The following is a 22,649-nucleotide window of genomic DNA, read 5'->3' on the forward strand; positions in this document are numbered from 1 at the left end:
TTTCCTTTCTTTCCTTTCCCTTCCCTTCCCTCCCCTTCTCTCCCTTTCTCTCCCCTTCCCTTCCTTTTCTTTTCTCTTTTTTTCTTTTCTTATTCCTAAGTGCTGAACCAGTCACATTTACATTTTATATGTACCTTCTGGACCACCTTTTTTCCCTCTCTTGTAGTGAGTGTTACTAACATTTTGACATCTCTGGTTTTGTTAAAGCATCATAATTGCATGGAACCTTAAGAGTATTTCCCAAAGAGGGAAAGAAGCTATTAAATAAAGTCAAAGGCTCTGCTGAACAAACAAGAGAAGGTACTATACCTACTTTCTACAAAGTGGGGTTCCTAATAGCCTTCCCCATGAGATAGAAAAGCCATCATAACTACAATATATGTGCACACACACACACAGTAGTGGAAGAAAGATGTCAAATTAGGCTTGAATTTGCTTATTGTTCCTAGAAGCCTAGGCTGGCATATACTGCAGTTTTGCACAAATTTTACAGTATTCTAAGGAAAATAATGAAGTTACAAGCAGCCCCTAGGATATGTAGTAAAACTGGCCTGGGAGAACTCAAAAAACACTTTGGCCTAGGAGAGGGGGACAGAATTTCCTAGTTTGACTTCATGTAACTTATCTACACTATTCAGACCACCAGGTATTTATACTTATTCCCAGGAGGAGGTTTCTAGTAGATCTTTCTCTCATCACCAGAAACTCCAGCTTTGCTGCTGCTTTGGGAAATGAGTCTATTTGCACTTTGCTCTCTCTTCATTCTGTAAGGCTTTTTCCCCAAACCCCACAGCTTAAATGCCCAATGTCCTTTCTGCCTAGTTAGACTAATTTCTAAGTGTGTTGATCTCACCTCTTTTATTAGAGCTCACAATTCCCCATGAGTTTTGCGTATTTCTGTATCTTCTGTAGTGCTTTGAAGAAAGTATATGCTTGGTACCTAGTCATGGCTTGCTTTCTCTTTTTTCAGTGAGTGCATTATTCACTTATTTGCTCAGTAAAACATTTGCTGAGGATCTACTGGGACTGCAGAAGTAGTGAAGGAACTCAGGGCGCCATCTGCTTCTTGTGCCTGAGTCTCTGCTAGCTCTTTCCATGGCTGAAGACACTGCAGAGTCCCTCTGTGGCTCACACTATGACTTGACACAGAAAACGGGAAAACATCCACCCTTTGTACTCTTTGGACCTTAATCCCAGGGTCCCACATGGGTCTGCTTATTATTCCAGGCTTTGTATAAGGGGAATAGGATGGAGGCAAGAAAAATTAGGAAAGAAAAATCATAATGCTCCTGCATGAAGAGTGACCCATGAGAATGTCCACTTCAATGCTATCTAAGTCCAAACAGAAACCAACTTCAGATTAATAGACCATACTGTAGAAGAACACCCACAATATGAGGAAATGAATATAATAGCAGGTTAAAAAAGCAAGTTACAGAATAATAGATATTTACAGCGGGTTGACATTTTTATTTGATGAAATTCGTAGAAGTATAAAATCTAGGAGGATAAATTTCAGAGTATTAATAGTCTACCCAAGTGGTGGGATTATAAATGATTTTTCTTATAAATGCCTACAAGAATTTTCTAAATTTTCTGAGTAGTGTGAGTCAGAAAGAAATAATTTACAACATTTTCTTAAGGAAAGAGACAGTCTTCCTAGAATAACAGCACCTCCTGACAAGATTAGCACAAGGAAAGGGGCCCCTGGCCCAGGGATCCCGCTGACCCAGTGATGAAGTCCATGCATGGGCCACCGTTTCTGCTGGTATTTGAAAGGAAAGCAACAGAGCATCTGTATTTTAATGTATTTCCAACTTTTGTCTCTTTACATACATATAGGGCAGATGAATGGACAAGTTTGTATTTCCTCCTTCAAGTTACCAACTGCTTAGAAGCTTGGTGGTTTTGCTACAATAAATCAAATTCTACAAATCCAAGTAAACCAACAAACTTACCTAGAAATAAAACTCTGTCTCAATGCACTACTTTAAAACATTTTAAGTAATATTTCCATGGTGTTTAAAGGAGATGGAACTCTTCTGAGTGAATACATGAATGGATGGATGGATGGATGGATGGATGGATGGATGGATGGATGGAAAGTGGATTGAAAGGTAATAAGATAAAAATAGAGACAATGGCCTATGTCTACAAGGAAGACCACCACCAGAGGCTTGGGACAGTTTGGAGGTGGTGGGAAGGGTGCTTGAGCAGAAGCCATACCTTGGTCTGGAATGTGCAGAACATGTGTGTGAGAAATGGATGCTCCCAGGCCAAGCACAGGACCCTCTTCTCTACCATGGTACACTCAACATCGTCGTCCATCAAAACCACATCTTTCTTTAAAGCTTTTATTGCAAAAAACTGATTAGTTTTCTTGAACTCTGCAAGGAAGACCTAGAAGGAAGAGGAAGAAGTAATTTTATTTTAGAATTTGGATTCCCACTCATAAAAAGTAAGGCAAAGTGCTTGAGAGAGGCCTGTTCTGAGTGGGCAAAGGGAGCTTTCTCCAAGTTTTCTCCATCCTGGGTAGGATGTTGCTGAGATAGAATGGAGCATCTAATCGGTCTAGGGTATTACATAATAGTTTCACACTGTCTTTGTACCTTTTCAAGGGTTTCTTGAAATTATTATTTGATTACATGGTTATTCTCAATACAAGAAAAATTCTACTTAAAAAGGTATGTCCTGGCTCTCCAGGGACCTATGTGCATAACAGAAATTCAGAGAGACAAAGTGCACACTGAAGGAAGGAAAGAATACTGCAGAACCTGAATTTATCACTGAAAAAGGGCGCAAAACTTAGCTTCACATTTCAACCAGTTTCACAAGGCGAAGAGGAAAACTTGAGGGGTATAGTCTCCTTATGTACTAATAAGTAGATATCATTTCATCTGATGACATAGAAACAAATAATATTTTTAAGAGAAACTATAAGTCAGATAGTCTGCTATGCACTTCTGTGTGCTATCTAACTTTATTATCTGTTTTGGCTCTTAATACTGCTACTAACACTTAGCTTCTAGTAATACCACCCCCGAGTGCAGAAAGTGATAGAGCTAGCTCAAAACTGTAGAATGACTCAGTGGAAGAACTAACTCTAAAGTGTACGTTTTCCACTTGACTTCATGTGTGGTATGTCAGTGGAGGCCAGATGACACACAGTGACTTTAGATTTTCATATGATGCAGCAGAGAACTCCTGGCAGTGCTAACATGGCATTCACACTCAGAAAATTCCAGCTCTGGTAGCATTTCATAGGTATTGGCTAGCTGTAGATGTGTGGACAAACAAATGGACTTCCCTGGGCTTCAGTTTCTTACATGAGAAGGGGTAAATATTGGTGCATTCTCTGACTTACATGACAATCCTGAAAATCAAATGGATACCAATGAGAAAGTGATTTGTAAACTACAAAATGCTCCCTAAACGACGATCATTAAGAACACTTGTCACTGAAATACTTTTAAAACAGTGGAATATGTAATTTGTGGGAAGCACTTGAAGTTCTCCCTACTTCCTATGTATCTCTCTTCTATTTTATTTTTATTTGTATATATATAGTTCTCATGTAAGAGAAGCCATGCTATATTTGAGCTTATATGTCTGACTTAAGTGTGTCACTTAACCTTACGTACTCAAGTTGTATCCATTTACCTACAAAAACAACCTCAAGTTGATCTTTCTTTTTTGTTTCATTTAAACTACTAGTTTATGGTAGTTTGTTAAAAATAAAGCTTGTGTTATTATCTGCTTACTTTTTGTAAGAATCTTTTCGGTTTGTGTCTTGTACAGAGCAACTACTTTGAAGATAATGATACACAGTGTAATAATTATTGTTACTGTCTTATAACTTGCTTATGAAATTATTTTATTTTTTTCATAAAATAAAAGGAGGACACTTGTAATTTGTCTCTACTGTTGACTTTTAGGGAGTGTGGAAGTCAATGATACTAAACCAGTGCCAGCAGTACAAATATGAGTGTGTACATGTAAAACAGTATTATGCAGACCCATGGTAGCTGAACTAACAGGAGGTACTTAGATCATCCCAGCAAATGAATGATGTTCATTTCCCTAGACAACATGCAGTTTGTCTTCCTGGGCTAAACAACAGATTTCAAACAAGAGTAGGCAGGTTGCCATTTTGATAAAGACTCGTGCTTCCTATACGGAGTGAAAAGAAAGGGGAAACACAAATTTTGGAGTCTTTCAAAGGACAGTTGAAAGTTGTGAAGTGGAGACACCCTACCTTGTTTGGTGTGCCCTCCTTCTATCCTCTCAAGGTCCCCATGGAAAGATAAATTCTGCTTTGGACATACAGTGCACAATACCTAGAGTTCCAGGTTGGCCCTTGGAATATTTCCTAAGGGTTGTATGTTTAACTTAATGACTTTTTCTTTTTCTTTCTTGAGATAGGGTCTTGTTATATAGTTTAGACTGGCCTTGATCTCACTATGTAGCCCAGGCAGGCCTCAAACTCACAGTGATCCTCCTGCCTCAGCCTCCCAAGGGCTAGGATTACAGGCTTAGCATCTTTCTTATTAACCTTGTTCAAATGTAGAAATCCACATGAGACAAAAGAAAGATAAACATTTCATTAACAATTGAAATTACTCTTTTGGTAATTGCTTCTTTCCGTAAAACATCCTAAAACCAGCCATAAACTAAGAAGCTGAGAAGGCAATTTCCTTCTATATAATGCGCTTTCAGTTTTTGGTAACAGGTTATAATTACACATTAATTGCTGCTAAATTATAATAAAGACTGGCTGTAAAATTGCCTATTATACCCAGATTAAAACCAAACGAGCCTGTTGTGTTTCACATTACTGTGGAAATGAACTAAAAGAATTCATGGATTTCAGCTACAGCTTGGAAGGTGGAGTAGATTTTGTTGAAAGGCAATGCATTGGTGTTTAAATCCAAGCCTTTTGGAGCTCGGTACCATGCAGCTGTGATGGATGCTCAGCTGCATTTTGGTTCATTATTAAATTAACTGAATACGTTTTCTCGCCCAAGTATGGTGAGCGGGTGCTCAGCACAATGCTGGTTTGGATGCATAAATTCACAGGATAGTAGTCCTTGATTAAGTCTTTCCAAGGAGCTGCATCTAAGAGTGTAAGATAACTACAAGCCCTATTAATACAACAAGTACCTTTAATATCTAAAATAACTTAGGAGTCTATATACTCTGTATCATCTTTCCTTACACAACCACTACCTTGAACATTTTTAGCTGTCACTTGTATTTTCTTAAATTATGTCTACTTCTTTCTCATCTCCTCTCTTTCTTCCTTGTTCCCCTTCCCCCATTCTCTCCGCCTTTACTTGTTCTCTGTAACAGAGATATCTCATAACCTGACTGTGTGGCAGGAAGGATTTTGAAGAAAGAATTTTTTCATGCAATTTTCTTAGGACTCTCTAACGCTACAGACCTAAGCTGTGTCCTCTCCATGCCCCTCAATTCATATGCTGAAGTCTTAACCACTAGTACTTAAAAATGTGAACATATTTGGAGATGAGGCATTTGAAGAAGCAATTAAGGTTAGATGAGGTCACTAGGGTGGGCCTTAACCCATTATGACTGGCATCCATATAAAAAGAGAAACTTTACACACAGGTAGGTGTAGAGAGAAAGTGACATGAAGATGCAGGGATAAGGTGGCCACCTAAAAGTTAAGGAGAGAGGTACTGGAAGAAACAACCCTGCCAACACCTTGATTTTTGTAACACAATAAATTTTTGTTGTTTAAGTTGCCCAGGCTGCAGTATTTTATTACAGCGGCCTGAGCAAATGAATACAAACCTGAAGACACTGTTAGAAGAAAAATTACATATGAAGTAAAACTAACATTCTGTACCCAAGGAAGAAGCAACAGAGAAGAAAAGTAACCAAAGCAAACAAACAAAAGACGTGTATGAAACAGTAAGTGGCCAAGGAACCTTCCTGTTTCTTTGGTACGCAGAGACATCAATCTCATGAGCATGAGGTGTGTGTACCTCCAAAGCAAACTAGTAGAAATCAGAGGCTGCTGTTGCCCTAGAGTCCCCTAAGCCCCATTTATTTAGAGAGGTCCTCAGTCTTCTTACAACAGATTAAGAATGCTCTCTCCACCTATCTCCACTCTGGTTCCAAGACCTCAGTTCCATCCGCCAGGGCGCTGTTCTGTAGTCCCTGGAATCTGGCCCATCAACTCCTACATCATGGTAGCATACCTTTCCAAAACTTCCTTTCCCCAGCATTTTGTGCAAGACGAAGTCATCAATTTTTAGCTTCATGTGCAGAGGTGGTCTTTCTACGTTTGGTTCAGGTTCTGGTCGATGGCATACTTTCTCCATCCCATCCAGTGGAGAGTCCCAGGAGATTCCCTGAGGCTCTGAGAAAGACAAGCCAATGGTCAGACATGAGCACTGAATGATGACAGTGATTATAGCTACTTTTTCCATTTCTCATCCTGAGGCTCCATCCATAGTAACTGGGCAGAGGGCAGGGAGGTCTCTACAGTTCAGGCAACTTCAGTACTTTTGTATCTGTCCGGGAGCCCCACCTTTGGGGTGTGGACTGTCTCTACTTAACCAATGGACCAGGAATGGTTTAACTTAAGAAAATATTTCTACCAACAAAAGACCACATATGGAAAAAAATGAGCATTTTTAATAATGTCTCATCATGGATAAATAGACAACTTAGTCAAATTCAAGGAGGAAACTAATTCTTGTTTGCTTGACTCATAGGCCCTCCAGTGGCATTAATTTCTATAAATCACCATGGGACCACAGAGAGAACAAAATCTAGCAGATTGCTGAAGATCTATACTGCACTCTTCATTGTAATCGTCACATCAAGATGCTGCCTGCACTGACCATTGCGAGATGAGGTCTGCTTCACTGGTTGGTGATTCTTCCTAAATCTAATCCCAACCTGTCTTTAAAAACTTTTATGTTAATTTAGCTCTTGCCTAATACCAGAAGAGGTATGCAAAAATTTAGGGTCGGGGAGGCAATTCCTCCCATTATAACATTGCTTTTATTTTTTAATATTCTTTCATATTTTCTCTTAAGCCCAAGGAAAGTAAGTCACAGTTTATGCTGATTCAGGTCTCAGAATCATGTGTTCATATCTTCCCAGGAACCACCTTCAGAAAGCAGGCTGGATAAAATTCCAGAATTTCATAAATGTTAGGAGCTTTTGGCCTGGCTCTTCTGTTCTTTTCTATCCTAAAAATTTTCAGAAAAGTCTCTAAGAACAAGAATATCTTCTGTGGTATTCCCACTATTATGCTTCATGATAAATTTGTTTCTGTGAAATCAGTTAACATGGACAGGAAGTAACATTCTAAAGTTCTAAAAAACCATTTTCAGCTGTTTCCTCCAGATCTACCCCACTTTCTTCCTCCCACCTCTCACTCCCTCTCAAAAGGCTTCTCAGTGAGGCATATTTCAGTTTCACTTCTAAGAAGTAGGAGCTTCTTAGTTGATGGTCAGGTCTATAATCGTTAAATAGAAAAGGATCTCATATCTGACCAGGTGAACTGAGAACTTAAATCTAGAGAACTCAGGTTAAAGCTGATTCACCCTTTACCTATAGTAGACTACTATGATAATTACCTTTCTTCCCAGTTGCCGGCAAGTATGGTGGCCTTGCTTCATTTTTGACTGAACATGGGAGACCAATTTCAACTGGACCTTCTCGAAAGATGTGTTCTGAATCTCTCAAGGAGCGAGCCTAAATTACAAACAGAGAGTCTAATCACCCACCCACTGCGCATGGGCTAGATCAGTCTGCTGTCAAAGAGAACAAAAACCATTTAAAACTCCTAAATGCACAGGACAACAAAAGTTCCTCTTCAACACTTTTTTAGGATTCCTTACCTTGCAAGGGTCTACGGTATTTGGTGCACCAGCAGAATGTACTTAGCTCCTTCTCTCTGTTCTGGCGCCTATCTGGAATCTCCCATGCTGTCTACATCCCTCCATGGCCAATAAGCACAGGTCAATGGAAAAGTACTTTACAGGAACAGTGCCAAATCTTAAAGAAGATTTATTTTTATATATGAGAGTTCAGCAAATGCTAAGGTATAAATGGAAAGGCAAACACTTCCATGGATTCTTGTTCTGAGAGTATTATAGTGACGAATTTACTAGAGTTAATAAATATTTTCCCTGGGTATTACATAGCTGTAATGTATAGGTATAAAGCTGGGGGTAAATCTTCAATAATTTTAATGAATTTATGACCTTACAAAGATCCACACACTAGACATGCATTAAGTAAATAAAAATCTGAAAGGCAGCGGCATGAATATGAAGATGAAAGATAAGTGCAAGGTAAATGCTTGGAAATACATCCCAGGCAGTTCTACAGGGCTGCTGCATGTCAGGGTGAGGACCTTGGTGGACATGGGGTAAGGGGTTTGTCCACTCAAGGCCCTCCCTACCTGCTGGGTGCTTTCGATCATCGCTAGCGCTTCAGCCATTAGCTTCTGGTTTATACCGCAGAGGTTGGCAACCTTTGTCTGGCACCGGTGATGGACGTTCATGCCACATGCTGAAAGGAAGAAAGTGGACGGTGAGCAGTGGGGAGAGTACCCACTGGTGCTGGGAAATCACTCTCTTGACATAGACTCAGAGCCTTACTGCTACAGAGGAAAGCCTGAGGTCGCCGTGCCCCTGGCTTTGGCCGTGACTGGGTGGAACAGAGGAGGTTGCTTCTCCCCGGTGGCAGGACAAATTGTTGGAACAGAGGAGTGTGATCTCACACTCCAGTCTGGAGCCTTTGTGCATTTTCCCAACTGGACTGTAGGGACTTCTCTATCCTCTAGGCTGAAGCCCCGGCTGCACCTTCTGCCTGGGAGCTGGAACTGAGAGGGAGGAAATGTGTGTGTGTGTGTGTGTGTGTGTGTTTAGGGATGCAAGTTGGAGAAGGAAGAGTGGCTCTGTGCCATGCTCTCACTCTGGGGACAGATGCAGCTAATAAACTATAAGAATTGATGATGATGGGGCCATGACATAGGACACAGCTCTGAGCCCTGGCTGGAGGGGGCTGTCAGCATAGCTGTGTCTCCTGCAGACAGAACCGACAGCATAGGTGGGTTGGGACCCAATGGACTTCTGGGCACTCCCAGAAAAACACAGATATTTTACTTATTTCTAAAATTCATCTGAATCTATTGAAGTGATATATTTCCTTTTGAACAAAGAAGAACAGAAACAGTGGGGAACATATAAGTCTCAAGATCCTTTTGCTCTTCATCTTACTGCCTGGAGACACTGTAGAGCTGTTTCCCATGTGAAGACGGTCACACTTCCTTAGGCAGCTACACTGTGACCTTGCCAGAACTTGTCAATGGTGCTTAACAAAGCCACCTACCGTTCTTATCCCCTGTCCCCTTCAGCCATGCCATGCACATCCTCCTCACGGTCCTATCCTTGGGATATAACTCTCCTAAAATTCATGAACATCTCTACTTTGATTGACAGGTGATCTTCTATTCTTGTTAAGAAAACGCTACCACACTTCTCATGGCCAGGGGAAGAAAACCTAGTGCTTGCAGCTGTCAGAAGCGATCAAGACCTAGTTAAAAGAAACCAACCAACAGACCTCTCCAGCATTATCGTTACACTTTTTAATTGCAGCAAGCAAGCTTTTGAAATATTATTTTGGTTTTCCACCCTGGTTCCTCTCCTTGGTTGTCTCACATGTGAGTGGATGGAAAGTGAAGGCTCCTAGCTAGCGATCCACGAGAAGGAAATAACTGGGAAGGTTTCGAGAGTGGGAGAGGAAAGAGATTCCAGTAGGGAGATGTCTCCTCACCTCAGTGACCCTCACAAGGGGGGAGCAAGTGATTGCAGATCTGGGAGCAAAGGGATGTTCGTTACTTGCAGTGCCAGGAGAGGTCACAGCAGAGTGCATCTACAGAGGCTGGATCCAGGCCTTAAGACCTCACCTCAGCTTCGGCAAAATCACAAAGTCACCAGGTGGAGCAAAACCAGCAATCCTCACAATGGGTTTGGATGTGACACCAACAGGACCTGACAGCAGGGTATTAAAAGATATTACCCTGTTTTCAGGACCCCTACATACGTTCATCTCCAAATCTTGTGTGATTACCGGAAGGATGGAGGGCCACTGCAATTACTAGTGTCCCACTTAAGTGCATTTGAAGATCATAAAGAAAGTAGTATTTCTTGTACATACGAGCTATCAGCTTAAATGTGCATTTATGGCATAAAGACAGAAAGGAACTCAGAGAAAAGAAACCAATTTGTTTTCTTTCACTGTTGTATGTCATGACATTATTTTTTTTTTTTCCTAAGAAAAAGAGAAGTAGGAAATATTCAAGAACTTGTAGGGGAGGAGAACACATACTGGCCATAGGTAACACAGGGATCTGACCCTGCATGACCTTGCACAAGTCCCAAGGGCTTCTGAGGAGGGTCCCAGCCCTGCACTGTTGCTCTGTACAGACTCCGTGTGTACTTGGAATCACGAGTCCTGAAAGCAGCGCTGTTATGGCTTATATCTAGATGTCACCCCAAAAGCCTCATGGGCTCATAGGTGAGGGTTTGGGGAGGTGATTGGATCATGGGCTTGTGATACTCATCAGTGGGCTACTCCACTAATGAGTTTATAGCTAAAGGTGATGTAGGTGGTGAAGCCTGATTGGAGGAGGTGAGTCACTGGAGGTGTGGCCTGGAAGGGTCTCTCCCCTCCTTCCTCCCTTGATTGCTCCATGCTATGAGCTGTTTCTCCTCCGCCATGCCCCTCTGCTTCTGAGCCAGCTGACTATGGACTGAAAGCCCTGCAAACTGTGAGCCAAAATAAAGCTTTCTTTACTTTGTGGGTGTCAGGTATTGCGTCTCAGTAACGAGAAAGTAACTAACATCGAGTGCCATAAAGTTCTACTTCTGCTTCTTGTGACCAAGGGATTTTTCTTGGATTGAGAGGGAAGGGAGTATGCCTGTGCATTTGTGTAAAGACAACTGTTACATTATGCTACAGGTTTTAGAAAACCCAAGCTTTGCTTTTGAAATGTCACTATCAAAAAGAAAAAATAACATAAAGATTTCCAAACTCTAGCTGATAGAACTCTAGTCTTAGCCCTACTTGTTTCCACAGAAGTATGTAAGTAGGGTTGTTATAATAGAATTAGTAGGACCTATGAAATCATGCAACCTTTAATTTCATCTGCTTATTAGCACATTTGTGTGCAAAGAGTTTAGCACACTGAGCATTACAGAGTAAGTACCTGTTTATCAACTACAACTTCTCATTCATCTTGATGGGTTATTGCACTGATATAATATCCAGGTGAAATCCTGGCATCACTCACCTTTGGTTTTTACCTAGCTCACATGTCCTCAGATAGTTCAACATAAAATACCACATTTTCTATGTAAATAACTATATTACTCTTTCCTATATATGCATAGATATAGCCACAAAAATCCACCTGAAGCAAAATATTTTCTGTCTACTTAAAATGTTTAGTATAGTAAGGGTGGTTTTGATAATGGTGCTTAGAATTCTGCATGGTCAGCATGACCGCCATTGGGTTTGTTTAGCAGGTGTTAGGTTTTGATGTGGGCGGCCGGAGCCACATTTTCTTACTTATCCCCGCAATGTAAATGAGACACTTATTGCGAATTTGGTGCAACAGAATTGGTATTATACTTTGCTCCATGAAACTGTAGCTAGCTCTATGCTTGTTTCAGATGAGCACTGGACTAAAGAAAGGCCACCATTCCCACTGCAATACCGTAACTCTCTGACACTAACCTATCAGGCGGCAACTGGATCTCTGTGAGTGTAAAGGGTCCCTTTTGATGACTATTTTCATGGGAATTATTATAGAGGGAAGGAGGGAGGGTGAGAGAGAGAAGGAAAAGAGACGAGAAGGGAAAGGAAGAGAGAGAGAGAGAGAGAGAGAGAGAGAGAGAGAGAGAGAGAGAGAGAGAGAGGGCAAAGAAGACAGGATAAAGGCTGATGGGGACCTTACTTAAGAAGATGATTTACAAGGAGGTAGGACAAGAGTGAGACAAAACAAAGGACAGAGAGAACTAGAGAAGAGAAAAATCAAACGTTGAGGATGAAGGTATGTGGAGATGAACAGAGTGGAGGAATCAGGGAAGTTTGGGGGGTTACAGAGTTAAATATGGAAAATGAAATAGAGAAGGGAAAGGAGGGGAGGAAAAGGGGAAAGGGATGGGGACAAAAGAAAAGAGGGAAGGGAGTTCTTGAAGTAGGTAGGAGAGAGGGGGGAAGGAATGGAAGGGAAGGGAAAGAATGTTAGAAAGAATGGAACAAAGCAGCGTATGTGAGTGTGAAATAATGCCAAGGATTCTTTGGGGAAGTTCTAATCTTGCTAGTCATGCTACTAAGACCAGCTCTGCCTTAGCAAGTGGGCACTTAAGCTCTCTGGAAATGACACCTGGCCTTAAGACCATCACAGGAGTACACAGATGGTGAGAATTTATTCGTATTTCTATTTATACAATTAGAATACTGAGAATGTTTTGGCCTATGAACTCTTCTGATACACTACATCACACCCTGCATATCAATGTATTTTTGAGCAGGTGTACAGAGAAAACCTTGTTAGTGGTACTTTGGGGATGTGAAGGGATTCACAAGATTCACTTTGACTACCTATGGTACCTTGGGGGATGCTTTGGAAACCTAACCCTTCCTGCCTCCATAAGATTTCACCTTAGATTCCATGGGGCACATAAATACCGCGGGGCTGCAGAAGATTGCCTTTCCTCTCTGGCACCTAAAAGGGAAGAAATATTTAGCCCATGGTATTTTAATTAAGGTAGGGCTGGAAGGAAAAATCAAAGGGATAATCCATGTAAGAGTCCACCATAAAAGGGAAGCCTCCTGTGACCATGTTATCAGGCCCTGCCCCTCCCTTGGTGGCACTCAGAGAGCAGAGTGCTTTGTCAAGTCTCCTCGGGATTTTTCCTCCCTGTTCCCTAATCCTGGCACAACAGCATCACAGTTTCTAAAGGTTATTGCCTTAGCAACTCAGAGTTTTAAAGCCAGAATGCCTTGTTTTGTTTTTTGGGGGGTAGGCCTGAGTAACTCCATCAGCAGGGAATGACAGGCTTGCGCTCTGCTCTGATGCCAGCCCTGGGGGAAGACCAGACAAGGAAGAAGTGTGGTCAGCGCTGAACTTGGCTTCTCACTGGGGGTGGGCTGCTCCTTGAGGAGATGAGGAGAGACTCTTACTAGCTGGTGCAGAGGAGAAGCCTGGGGCACTGCACAGCTAGACTTGCTGGAGTTAGGAAGAGCGAGCTCAGATCCTACCAAGAAGACAGCAGGTCAGGTGAGAGTGAAGTGGAGTTCTTGGCGGAGGTTCCAGTCAGAGGAGAAATGCTGGCTTTGCATCTCCTCAGAGCTGTGTATAACATAAACCCACAGGGCCTGGAGATCGGATCTTGAACCTGAGCTCCTGTGCACTTTTCTGGGCTGTGAACAGGAGAGTACTGTGGGGTAGAAGGAAAAGAGCAGCAGGGATGTGTTGTCCCAGGAAGATGAATTCCATGTTCACACTCAAGTGAGGCTGAGGGTGGAAGTCATCCCTCGCTACCTCCTTCCTGCTGAGACACCACGCAGTGCCCCAGGAGGACCGTGCTCACCCCCACGGGACTCACCATCACACTTGAGTCCTTGGCGTGCCAGCCCCCATAGCAGGGTCCCGCAGTGCTCGCAGAAGGTTGGGCTCTTGTAATTGTAGACTTTAAACCTGTGCGGCATGTCTATCTTGAATCTCTCCTTGTGGAACTGGAGGAAAGGCAAAAGGTGTGATTACACGCATGTCCTTGGGACCCAGGTTTTGATGTTCTCAGAGATACTTTAGCTTAGCAGGAACTGTAATATGAACATAGGCACTATGTGGCTTTTGGCCTTCGCTGGTACTTGTCAGGCCTTCCTGTCTTGTTTGAAGATGGCGGAGAGCTCGTGGCTCTTCCAGGTAAGGCTGAGCTGGATGTTGGCACATGCAGAGCACACAGAGACCTTCAGCAGACATCTAACGCATCAGACAGACAGGTGAGCATTGCAGGAAGAGAGGATGAGGTTATTTATCTAATGGGTGCTAAGGAAGCGCTGCTTTTGTTTAAACAGATGAAACTGTCCTTCCTGCTTTAGTATAAATATTTCCTTTTCTCTTTTAGCCCAGAACTAGTGCTCAACCTTTGGAAGGATACTAAAAATGCCTCTTGTAGAAGATGAAATTAAGATGAAAGCCTACTAGTAGCGTGAAGCATTTTCACACCCTTATTCATGAACGCATAGAGGTGCCAAGAGACAGGTAAGAGTTCCTTCCATGAACACAGGACAAGTATGTCATATGTGTCACCTGGTACATGTGTGGTCTCTCATGAAAGCCTCAGAACACCCCACTCAAAGGAGCCTCTGTTACTGCCCTCACTTGAGAGGTGAGAGAATCAGGCACAGAAAGGGCAAGAAATCTGCCCAAAGATCACATTGCCATTGAGTCTGGATAGCAAGGAGCTTGGCAGTCAGAATCAGAGCCCCACCATTCTATTTTCAGTCTCCAGAGAAATGTAATTTAAGGAGAGAGGTGGGATGGAGAGAGAGGCATGTGGCAGATTTATTGCAAGATTTTTAAAAGTTTCCCAGGTTTAAATTCCCTCCTCCAATCAAGGTTATTGCCTGAACAATAACAGCAACAAAATAACAACAACAGCATCAACACAGCAATAGCACAACTTCATTCCTGGTAAGGATGCCAATATCCATGTGCAGCACAAACAGTTTTATTGCCAGGGAGGTAGCTCAGTGGCACTGCGCCTGCCTGGCAAGCGCAAGGTCCTGAGTTTGATTTCCACTACAAAAATAAATAAATAAATAAACAAATAATTTTATTTACTTAAGACTTATAATCACTTCAGAGGTTTCTAATTAAACCATTTGCTTGAGGACTTGAACAGCAAAGAAGCCTTATTTGCTAACATAGTGATAGATCCTGTTGCCCCTGTGGTTGACGTCAGCATTGGTTCCACCGAAGAGCTATTTAGAATTATTTAAAAGTTGCTGAGAATCTACACTAGTCCTTTTCAATCACCGCCCCCCAAAAAATCCATCAATCTTTTTCAAAGTCCATTTCATGTCACAGAGTATGAACATGGTAATTAATAGGTCAAGGCCCCAGATAGAGGGAGTGCATCTCAATCTCTCAGACAGGCTCATACAGCTCAAGACAAGGTGATAAAGACTCTAGATGGGATCTTGCCAACAGGAAAGCAGAACATCTGCACAGGGTGGGTGAACACTGCAAACATGGGGAGCTGCCATTGGAATGTATGTTTAAAATACACACTGGATTTTGAAGACTTGGTAGGAAAAAATAGTGTCAAATTTCTTACTGAAATGATGATATTCAGACATACTGGGCTTGATAAAATACATGATTAAACTTAATTTCATATGTACCTTTTTCTTTTACTTAAAGTTGTTATTTAAAAGTTTAAAATTATACATGTAGTTCTCAGACTATTTCTACTGCAGTTTTAGGTGCATAAAATGATCTCCAAAATGATACCTTCTTGCATGAGCACAAAATGAATACATCCCCAGAGAGCACAGTATCATCCACACAGACACTTATTCTTTTAACTACTGATTCCTGATAGTTTACCTTGTGCCACCGCTTTTGTTGTCCAGAGGTTAACAGTGATTGCTTACAGCTCAGGATTTTTCAGAAAAGCTGACAGCATCACGTAAAGGGAGAAGCACTGGAGACAGCAGTTTGGTACAAACAAACAAAAACTCCGGAAGACAGCTGTCTGAGTTTTAGTCTCAGGTTTGCTACCCATAGGTGACTCACTATATAGAAACTGCTTTAACCGCGTTGAGCCAGACCAGAATCACTGGGTACTATGAGATTAGGCTCCTATAGCTCTAAATTTTAAAGGATGCTCTTTTTATGTTTTCTTTCTTTCTTTCTTTCTTTCTTTCTTTCTTTCTTTCTTTCTTTCTTTCTTTCTTTCTTTCTTTTTCTTTTTTTTTTTCTTCAAGTACTGGAAGGTGAATCGAGGACCTTTGTGTTGAGTTGCAGCCTCAACTTTTTTTTAAAAAAATTTTTTTACATTTTTGAGACAGAGTCTTGCCAAGTCATTAAGTTGCCCGGGCTGGGCTTGAATTTGTAAACCACCTGCCTCAGCTTCCTGGAGTGCTGGGATTACAGGTATGGACATTCTACCTGGAAAAATTCAACCAATTTGCCTTCTCTACCTGCCTCTTTGTCAGAGAAATTCACACGTCTGGGCAGGGTGGCCCTGCCAAACTCAAGTGGACTTTCACCTCTGCTCTGCCATCCTCCCCTCTTTCTCATCTCTTGATACTTTCTTCAAAGCCATTGCTGCCTTCTCTGCTTCCCTCTCCCGGTGTGCGGACTCCATCGAGGATAAAAACTAGCTAAAAGGAGCTTCCTCACTGCCCTCTAACAAGGCTGAGAAGGCAGATTGTAAGTTTGAGCCCAGCCTGGGCAACTCAGCAACTTAATGAGACCCTGTCTCAAAATAAAAAGTACAGGGAACCTGGCTCGGTGTAAAGGCCCCCGGTTCAGTCCCCATTATTGCATAAAAAAACCTCCATTGGTTCCCATGTTGCCTTATGCCTTTCCTGTTAGAGCTGATGATGTGTCACTCTGTCTAAAACCAGTCTCCGCAGAAGCTGAGACCCCTCTCCCTCCTGCCAGCAGACTTGCTGGCTTTGCTTGGCCATCGTTCTCCAGCTTCATCCATCTCTCCTGGCGTGGTGGTGTCTCCCATATCTTTGTGAACCCCTCCTTCCAGTTACCAGTTCCCTTTGGTGATCTTCTTGATAACAGAAAGTCAGTGCACAGCTTGTTTCCGTGCCATTTGCTGTCACCTTCACGATGGTCCAGCTGCACTAATCAGTCCCCAAACCTCCCAAATGCCCTCTGATCCAAGGGATGCAAACATCTCCACGTGATCCTTGTTTTCCTCAGCCTTTCAGCAGCATGAAACACAACTTGCCCCTTTCCTTTCTAGCTCTATAACCTCATACGCGTCCAGTGTAGAAAGCTCTCTTCAAACCTGGGTTCTCGACTTTCTCTTCCCTACCTAACATCTGATTTTAGGTCCCTTTGCATTTAGTCCTGAGTTCTCTTCTTTCTTGATTCCTTTCCTAGGGGATCTCTTCGACAGCTTTCAAGCTCACTTGTGTAATACCACCTCCCTCAGACTTGTAGGACTGGTGCACTGGCTCATGTGAGTCCCAAGCTCAAAACTGTCCATGGATGCTTCCACTTAGCTGTCCCTTGCTTCTCAGACAGGACTGTCGTGGGAGTCACCCTCACAGCCCTCTCTTTCATTCTCCACACCTATTCCTTTAAAACAACCCAACCATTTCTAAAATAGAAATTATTTGAAAGTCTGCTGACTTTGTTCTATCTCTGCTGTCACCATATGATGCAAACAACCTCCTTCTCTCCTGGTATGATTCCTCCAGGGGCCTCTGGCTTTACTCTCACATCTTCAGACACTATTTCTCCTATAGCATCAGAAGAAGAGCTTGTTACTGTGAGTCTCGTAAAGACCAATCACTTTCTCAGGGTTTGAAGGATCCCCACATGATTTAAATCCTGCCAGATTCTTCAACTTGTGTCCCCTTTGCTCTGGGCCTTGTGGATCTACTGTACTGGTCTCAGTAGTTACTGGAATGGGCTGGACTTTCCCTCTCCAGGGCCATCCATTAATGTCAAGCCTTCTTCCTCCTGCTGGTTACACCTGGCTCCTTTCACCTTCAGGTCTCAGTTCAAATGCTCCCTTCCTTAGGGAGACGCTCTGACCATGTGGTCTCCTTAGGCTACCTGCTGATTTTCCACCCTTGCACCCTGTTTGCTCTCTTTATAGCGCCTGACATTAATCAAAATGACCACAGTTGGTTTACTGTATATTTCTCCAATTTTGTAGATGAAGGCAAGACTGTGTCTGTTCTGCGCTGTGCCGTACATCTGACACAGCACGCTACTGCCATGAATTAGACATCTAAGAAATGTCTGTTACATGAAGAAGAGGGTGGGAGGAGGAAGAAAAAATAGTTTATAATGACAGGCTGCTGGACTTTCATCTAAGATTCCCTTCTCCATGAAGTCAAACCTAGCCTATTTGTAGACTAAGTGTCTAAATTCATTCTGAATCAAATATTTCCACTCAAGAGGAGGACTATCCTTTTGCTACCCTCTCTTACTGACCTTGTACATGTTTACATCTCCATACTTCATAATCACTTGCCTTTATTCACTCTGTCATGGTCACTTCCAGCTGTATGCACCACAAGGCTTGGTGTCATCTACTTAGCCATGTTATGCTTTATGGTCACTTTTTGTTACACTTTTTTTCTGGAAAAGTTCTTACTGTGCTTATTTGTCTCCTAGATCTGGTAGCTCAACAAAAAGTTTTGAAAAGGAAAGGATTTTAATGAGGTCTCATATTCATGGATAGGCTTAAGGATTCAAGTTCAGGCAGGTATTATGACAAAGAACTAGTGGGCTATAAAATTCAGTATCAGGATAAAATCATTGTACGTCAAAGAGAAGATTCTCTGTGCAGTACATACATACCATGGTTTCTCGGCTATTGATAGCTGATCCAGTGCACTTAGCTATGACTTTATCGATACACTTCTTGTGAATTGCCGCATTACATTCTGAAAACAAACAATTGTGACTTAAGATTTCTAGAAGTTAAGGTGAAATTAAGTTTAAAAAAGTGACAATACAACAGGAAATCTTTGTACTTACGTCGACACTGGTAGCCCTGTTTGTTCAGACCCCTGGAACAAAGCATATGACTGATTTATTTGGATGTTCAAGTCAACATCAGAAACTATTTTATTTTATTTTATTTGGTACCAGGAATCAAACTCAGGACCTTGTGCTCACCAGGCAGGTGCTTGTGCCACTGAGCTATATCCCCTGCCCAAGAAACCATTTTAGAGATGAGACAGATCTCATGGCTTCCTAAAGTCACAGGACATTTTTGCCAGTTAGCAGCCCCAATGTATCATTTGTCAAGACTGTATTTTAAATTTAAGCTAGTTTAGTAAGAGTCTCAGAATTAAATAAATGAAGAACTATTGATTTCCCTTTTCATGTTTCTATTTTCCAAGTAAACACAGAGATTACAATGCCTAAACAACAGGCATCACAGGCTCCTGGCAGCAAAGTTTCATGTCTTATAATTAAAAAAAATCATTGTCTCATTTGAAAGTTTATTGTCTCACTCATCTACTGTCTTTGTTTATATGTAGATGAACAGAGACATCTGTAACATATCTTACTTCTTTCTGAGTGAGAATATTTGCCACCAATAAAGCTCAATCCTAAGACCAATTCCAGAGTAACACTCACTATTAGAAAGAAAGAAGATTCAAGCAATTAGAGGGAAACAAGTTAATAAAAATCCACTGAAATTTTTTTGACCTTTGTATATCTTAGTTCAATCAAAGTCATGCATGGACACAGTCTGCAGGAGCCCAAGAAAATATTTTTTAATAGACACAGATGCTGAGAACAGAAACTGGAGTTGTCTGAAGTCTCATTTCTACCATAGCCTCTGCTATGTGGTTAACTGAGGCTTAAACTGGTCTCTGCGGCTAAGATTCCCCTAAGACGACCATCCACATTCAAACCACTTCTTACAATGGGAAAGCACTGCCTGTTGCTCACAGTAGCACCACTACACTTGGGCTACTGAAGTGGTAGAAGTTTTTACTATAAAACTGTACTCATAGTAAGGACACCACCGCTTGTTTTCTTTCCTTCTTGCCACCAGCAGCCTACCATTTAGTCAGAAACTAAAATTCTTTTGGCTTTGTTATGGTTTGGATCTGAAATACCCCTGCCCCCATGGTCATAGCTAAAGTACTGGTTACCAGCTTTTGGCATTACTGGAAAATGAAACTTTTAGTAGGTGGAGCTTAGAGGAAGAAAGTGAGGTCTCTGGAGAAGCGCCTTTGAAGGGCATACTGGGACCCCGTGCCTTCCCTCTAGCTGTCTTTTTTGCTTCTCAGCTCCCATGAATTGAGTACCTCTGCTCCACCATGTGATCTCCACCATGACATCCTGCCTCCCCACAGGCCCACAGTGACTGGGCCCAGCAACTACACACTGAAGCCTCTGAAACCACAGGAGAAGAAAAGTTTCTTCACTTTAGATTGATTTTCTGGGGTGTTCTGTTGCAGTAAAGGAATGCTAACGCAGGCACTTTGCCTGAGCAGACCTAGTTTTATGGGAGCCACAGTATGAAATGCTCCCATTGAAGCACACCCTGTAAACCTCTTCAGTAGGGCCCAGGCCACTGCCAACTCTCACCTAGCACCTGCCCCCCACATATTCCCCTGCAGCGGAACACACCATACTTTGTGGATTAAGACAAAATGCACAGCCTGTCGCTTGGAGTAAAACACTAAGTTACTGTACCAGACAAACTCATGGCAGACGGAGCAAAAGGTGGGTTGTGGGAAAAAAGTGGCGGTGAATTCATGGCACTTGACATGGTGGACTTTGGCCTGTTTGATGGCTCCTCGGCGGTGATGCAGAGCAAAGAAGCCTTCAGCCTCACATTCACTCATGTCTTTTGTGTCTGCAGGCAGAGAAGAGGGGTCAAAGTGAGATTCTGCAACACGATGGTCACAGTTGGGTGGGGACAGTGGGAATTGGGTGAGGAAGAGAAGCAGACAAGCATTCAACACCCACAGCAATAAAATTCCAGCTACTTATTAAAGTGGGTAAAATACAAGCTTCTTTCCTTAATTCTATAATAAGGAATTATCACGGGATGTATTAGAGGACTGAAATGAAATTGGATGGTTGGTTTCATCCCTCACTCTTTGACTGAGCTAAGATTACCCTCAGATTTTAAAACCAGAAATCAGCACTTTGAAGTCGTTATGTAATTCTAGGGAATAATGTGGTGACCAGAGCGACTTGGGAGCTGCATATCTGAGGTGCCAGGACACTTTACAGCTGACGATGTTTCATCAGCAACACATAGAGATGGGAGCTGCCCGGCCTTTTGTGTGAGGACAAAGGAACTTTGAGATGGGACTTATGTTCTGGTTTTTGATCGTCACAGTGATCAGATATACTATACCAGCTGCAATCTGTAGTCATCAATGTGGGAAGAGCCTGAAAATTGATAACAGCATATTTTAAATGCATAGGTAATCCTGTGTATTGTCTAATCATCCACATCAAACCATCAAATCCATATGCGTTCAGTCCACCCTGGGCTTGTGCATACTGGTGAAAGTGCTTTGAGCAGTGACTGTGCAGAGTGCCCTGTGCCCGATGACATCATCCCAAAAGGCTGAGGGGCCATAAGATGGGAGAACTCTGAAACATGCATGATATTCTGAAATAGGCTGAGGCTCAGGACTCCAAAGAATGCAAAATGGTGGGGTAATCATGGCTGAACAGCATGATGAACACTCCAGCGGGTGAGAAAGAATAACATGGTTAATAGGAACAAAAACTTATCATCACTAAAATAAGGATATTAAATATAATTATTATAATGGCTAAAGTCATAATAATTTAATAGGTTGAAGATTTTTGAATCACTTACTGTATTCCTTTTATTTTTAATGCAAAAAAATGAAATTTAGTGAGAATCAGAAGCTCCTCAGATGTCAAAGGTACAGAATTAACATTATTAGCCATCCTGGCTACAGTGACAGAGGTCTGATGATGATTTGAGGCAAATGTTCCTGCCAAGGTGCTTTATTTTTACACTGCTAATGTTGTCTGGGCTAGAAATACACTAGGCAGACAAAGAAGGGCTGTTCAGGTGGAGACCTCTCTCATAGCAAACTAGCCAAGTCTCAAGTGTCATTTTAGGACTCATATCTTCTTTATAATGCTTCACAGGTCTGTTTCATGGCAACACCAAATCCTTGCCCAAACAACCCTCTGAGGGGTTCTGCAGATGGACCATAATATTTGGCCTGTTACTTTAAGGCTAAGTAACTTAGGCTGTTTTATTTGGAACAAGGATGGAAATCATTAGGTTTAGTGAATGAGAGATTAAATTAAGGGTTAGTGAGTTAATAATTTTTTTCCACATGTTCTGGTATAAATATGCAGACCTGTTTATCACTTTTACATGGGATAAGAGGTTATGTTTTGGTAAGATTTGATTTCACTGATGCTTTGGTCAGATGCAATGAATTGAAATGAAATAAAGAATAAAAGTACTTTCAATTCAGGGAGTGAAAGTGAATTAGTCTAGAACCCTAATTATATTACACATACATGTACAAGAGTCCAGGCATTGGACTACTATACATTTAACAAATATCAGAAAATTCTAGAAATGAATTTATTCCCTTCTTCCTTCCTTGTAGTTCTGTCCACTAACCAATTCAATTGTTATAAGAAAGTAAGTGAATAAGAACATGGGATTGAATTCTTTAGATATCAACTATGTTACTTCTGAAATAATTTGTCCTCTGTTTATTTACTGGCTTGAATAAGCTTGTTGCTGTTTTGTATATATAGGTTTGGTTATGTCTTTTAAACCAATGGATCCAAATCTTTTTATTTTAGTTTAATATATCACTTATTGATAGTTAAACACAACACTTAT

At 41.7% G+C, this 22,649-nt stretch overlaps 1 protein-coding gene and 1 long non-coding RNA gene across 4 annotated transcripts in view; one reads left to right on the forward strand and one right to left on the reverse strand.

Annotated features, from left to right (window-relative positions):
* Window positions 1-22,649, reverse strand: part of Prkcq (protein kinase C, theta) — a 78,985-nt gene that overhangs the window by 43,278 nt on the left and 13,058 nt on the right. For both annotated transcript variants that reach the window (XM_005383869.2, XM_013513782.1), the window contains 8 exons: window positions 20,483-20,645; window positions 18,803-18,834; window positions 18,623-18,708; window positions 13,662-13,791; window positions 8,444-8,553; window positions 7,614-7,731; window positions 6,222-6,382; window positions 2,227-2,400 (listed from right to left, as the gene is read on the reverse strand). In XM_005383869.2, the coding sequence (XP_005383926.1) occupies window positions 2,227-2,400; window positions 6,222-6,382; window positions 7,614-7,731; window positions 8,444-8,553; window positions 13,662-13,791; window positions 18,623-18,708; window positions 18,803-18,834; window positions 20,483-20,645 (974 nt within the window). The remainder of the gene's footprint in view (window positions 1-2,226; window positions 2,401-6,221; window positions 6,383-7,613; window positions 7,732-8,443; window positions 8,554-13,661; window positions 13,792-18,622; window positions 18,709-18,802; window positions 18,835-20,482; window positions 20,646-22,649) is intronic.
* The window catches only part of LOC102004716, a 31,161-nt gene continuing 20,877 nt past the window's right edge, over window positions 12,366-22,649 (forward strand). Inside the window, exons 1-3 of one of the 2 annotated variants that reach the window (XR_001233869.1) lie at window positions 12,366-12,470; window positions 14,184-14,320; window positions 20,074-20,476. This is a non-coding gene — a long non-coding RNA (uncharacterized LOC102004716). Of the gene's footprint in view, window positions 12,471-14,183; window positions 14,321-20,073; window positions 20,477-22,649 lie in introns of those variants that run through there. The other variant, XR_260817.1, reaches the window with a different exon arrangement.

Source organism: Chinchilla lanigera, unplaced genomic scaffold (assembly GCF_000276665.1).
Source record: "Chinchilla lanigera isolate Chin_1 unplaced genomic scaffold, ChiLan1.0 scaffold00020, whole genome shotgun sequence".
In the NCBI taxonomy this organism is placed as follows: Eukaryota; Metazoa; Chordata; class Mammalia; order Rodentia; family Chinchillidae; genus Chinchilla; species Chinchilla lanigera.